This window comes from Phodopus roborovskii, unplaced genomic scaffold (assembly GCF_943737965.1).
Source record: "Phodopus roborovskii unplaced genomic scaffold, PHOROB, whole genome shotgun sequence".
Lineage (NCBI taxonomy): Eukaryota > Metazoa > Chordata > Mammalia > Rodentia > Cricetidae > Phodopus > Phodopus roborovskii.
Window position 1 is genome coordinate 25463657 of NW_026126459.1, and position 3362 is coordinate 25467018.

General features: G+C 46.7%; 1 protein-coding gene across 1 annotated transcript; it reads left to right on the forward strand.

The window, feature by feature from the left end:
* The first annotated feature begins 746 nt into the window (after nucleotides 1–746).
* Nucleotides 747–3362, forward strand: Prr13 (proline rich 13). The gene is made up of 3 exons (XM_051190088.1): nucleotides 747–909; nucleotides 1137–1486; nucleotides 2777–3362. The coding sequence occupies exons 1-3, from the start codon at nucleotides 891–893 to the stop codon at nucleotides 2816–2818; spliced, it is 411 nt and encodes a 136-aa protein (XP_051046045.1). The 5' UTR covers nucleotides 747–890; the 3' UTR covers nucleotides 2819–3362.

Consider the following 3362-nt stretch of genomic DNA (forward strand, 5'->3'; position numbering starts at 1 on the left):
CGGCACCAGCAGGACAAGCTGTCTTCATAAGGTGACAGGGTGACAGGGCATCTGGCCTCCCTAATTCCCTTCTTTCCACTCCGTTTGCCGTGTGTTTGTGTGTGTGGTGTGTGTGTGTGTGTGTGTGTGTGTGTGTGTGTGTGTGTGTGTGTTAATAGGGGTCAGGGGCCTGTTTGTATCTGGGAACTAGGAACTCCGTTTGCTCTCTCTCTCTCTCTCTCTCTCTCTCTCTCTCTCTCTCTCTCTCTCTCTCTCTCTTTCTGTGTGTGTGTGTGTGTTAATAGGGGTCAGGGGCCTGTTTGTATCTGGGAACTAGGAACTCCATTTGCCGTGTGTGTGTGTGTGTGTGTGTGTGTGTGTGTGTGTGTGTGTGTGTGTGTGTGTGTGTTTCCTTATCTAAGCGTTTGAGGACCTGGAGTTTCCTTCCTCTTGCTGCTCCAGGGCGGGGTCCTGGTGATTAAAGACCTGCTTCCTTTCTGGGGAAAGGGAAATGAGTGATGGGGAAAGTAGACTCCTCCAGGTGTGGCTTGAGGTAGTAAAAGAGGGAGGGGCGGGAATAGAATTTCAATTTTTGATCCTGGGCTAGAGTAGGCTAGAGGGCACTGGAAAAAGGAAGTTCTTATTTATTTATTTATTTATTTTGAGATAGGGTTTCTTTGGGTAGCCCTGGTTGTCCTGGAGCTCTGCCTGTAGATCAGGCTGGCCTTGAACTCAGAGCTCTGTTTAGCGCTGGAACTAAAGGCATGGGTCACCATAACTAGTAGTTAGTTAGAGCCTTTATAAGGCAGAAGCTGGAGGGTGGAGTTCCAACTTTAGAAAATCCTCTTCCTCTCCTAGGACTTTCAGATTTTTGCCTCTTTTCCTTTTTAGGCTGGAGCTAACATCTGGACATGTGGAATCCTAATGCTGGTAAGTCCCTGGGGGCTCATCTCTGTTCTACCCAGCCCATTTTGCAATGGAACAGAAAGTTTCTGTATCTACAATCTCCAATACCCCCCCCCCAATAGAAGTGAACTACTTGGACTGCTGCTACCAAGTTTTCCCTTTCTACTGTGTAAAGAAAAGCAGTAAATTTTGTTATTTGTTGACAGAGGTTTTGGAAATTTCTAAACTTTATTCTCTGGTTCTTTTTCCAGGGCCTAACCCATATCCACCCCAAGCCATGTGCCCAGGAGGTCCCAACCCAGCCTGTCCACCACCTGTTAACCCTGCCTTCCCTCCTGGCCCCTGTCCTCCAGGAATACCTCAGGGAAACCCAGCTTTTCCTCCATGTCGCCCTCCTTATCCTGTACCACAACCAGGGTGTCCAGGTTACCAACCCTCAGGGCCCTACCCTCCTCCATACCCACCACCTGCTCCTGGCATGTGCCCAGTGAATCCTTTGGCTCCTGGCATGGTAGGCCCAGGAATGGTGATAGACAAGAAGACACGGAAGAAAATGAAGAAAGCTCATAAAAAGATGCACAAACAACACAAGCATGGAAAGGTAAGTTTTCTTTGGAGCCTGGCTTGGGAAGGAGTGTCCATCAGAGGGACTGGGGTGAGGGGTAGTTGGGGAAGGGCCTTACGGTTTGTGGGAATGGGAGATGGCAGTCACATTAATTTGGCAGGTGACTTTTCCTTTATGTAAAGGAATCCTCCTGATAGGAATGTAATACTAATATTGAGGCATCAGATCTCTCTTATTTCTGAAAAGGAAAAGTGAAGTATTGGAGGATATTGGAACCAAGACTCCTCTCCCTTCTCAGCCTAATTCTTTCCCAGAAACACCCCCAACCCAAGATCCTCCAGGTGTATCTTTTGGCAAGTTGGACACTACCCCTGAGGTTGTCTAATTGCCAATTGAGTGAGTCTTTTGACAAAGCAAAACCACACATAATGATTAACAGAATGGTAAACATGGACTTAGTTCTAGGGTTTCCTTTGTCTCCTTCAGTATTTCCAGGGTGTTATTAATTACCTAGGTGTTTCTTCTGTGACTCAGCCTCCAACAAACCCTGGAGTAAAAGGGTTTTGTCTTCCTTCTACAGGAATGCTAATTATTATTAGGGAAGTTAGGAGAAGTTTCCTTGAGGACTTGGGAAGGAGAGGACCTACCTGGGTCTCCAAGCTTCAGTTAGATTTTATGCCCAATGTTTGCTTTGTGGATTCTGGCTCTAGTTCCTATTCCAGGGCTTTGGTAGAGATGTGAGGAGCAAATAAGAAACTAAATGAAGGAGAAAACCCTGTAGAGTCTAAAAATGTTTTTAGTGGTAGTTGGTAGAGGTGTCTGTATGGGTCCTTGGATGGGATATCTCCAGTCAATCTGTCTCTCCCACTTTCCCCAAGTTCCTCCCTGGTGAGGTTTAGAGGTACAGCACTACCCACACCTCTGCTCCTGAATTTCTACCCTCTCTTAGGGGCATAGATTCTAATTTGTGATAGATCATCCTTACTTGCAGCCAATCAACAGGTATTTATAAGGTAGCAGCTGTTTTATAGAGTGGTGCTATGCTTATTTATTCCATATTCCTGGCCTTGCCTAGGTGTGGAAAGCGAGAAACTCCATCTGAAGGCAAAAACATGTTCAGTTCTGTGCAGCGGTGGAGGACAGTTTAATCTGTTCCTGTATGCTCCCTGCTGAAGAAAACCCTTGATTTTGTTGGTTATGGGGTAGGATGGGCTAAGACTCCAGCCTTCTAGATACTTGGGTGGAAGGGTGGGACATCAAAGAATGGCCTTGGAATGAATGATGGCAGGCCATTTGCATCTGATGCTATGTCCTTTCCCCTTGCAGCACTCCTCTTCCTCCTCCTCCTCCAGCAGTGACTCTGACTGAATGCAGGGCCTGGACCCTCCTCCCCTCAAGTCTCACCAGCTCCACTCTTCCATCAAGCTTCAGCTGGCACCTTGTACTGAGGGAGATTAGCCCTCTGCTCCCCACCCCCCTCTACCTGTGCCTTCCCCTGCTGTCTAGGGAGAATGGGAAGAAGATTGCCACAGGCTGGCAAAAGCTGCCTTGTCCCTGCTTGATGTTATAGTTGATGAGGTCAGCAGGGGAACTGTCTGGTGGTGAGAACTCTGAGCTAAATGGTGAAGACAGTTTTAAGATCTGTGCCATGGGATATTTTTCATTTTCTTTTGTAATGCTTGTGACCGGGGTTTGTGAAAATTTATTATCAAAATCATGTACTTTTGTAATGATGCCACATTAGAGTGATTGAGTGGCAACTATGTTCCAGCGGGCAGTTTATTGATTGCAATAACTGCAAAGCTACTGTGAAGGAGAGTCACCTTCATGAGCTCCTTTGGAACTTCGTCTATTCCTTAGTTCAGTATGTTATCTCAGATGGCGTGAAGTCCAAATAAAAGCTATTCTCCTG

What these genes read in the sequence shown, in the direction of transcription:
- Prr13 (XM_051190088.1), top strand. An exon ending in AACAACACAAGCATGGAAAG is followed by an intron (nt 1,487 to 2,776) that starts GTAAGTTTTCTT and finishes TTCCCCTTGCAG; the next exon opens with CACTCCTCTTCCTCCTCCTC.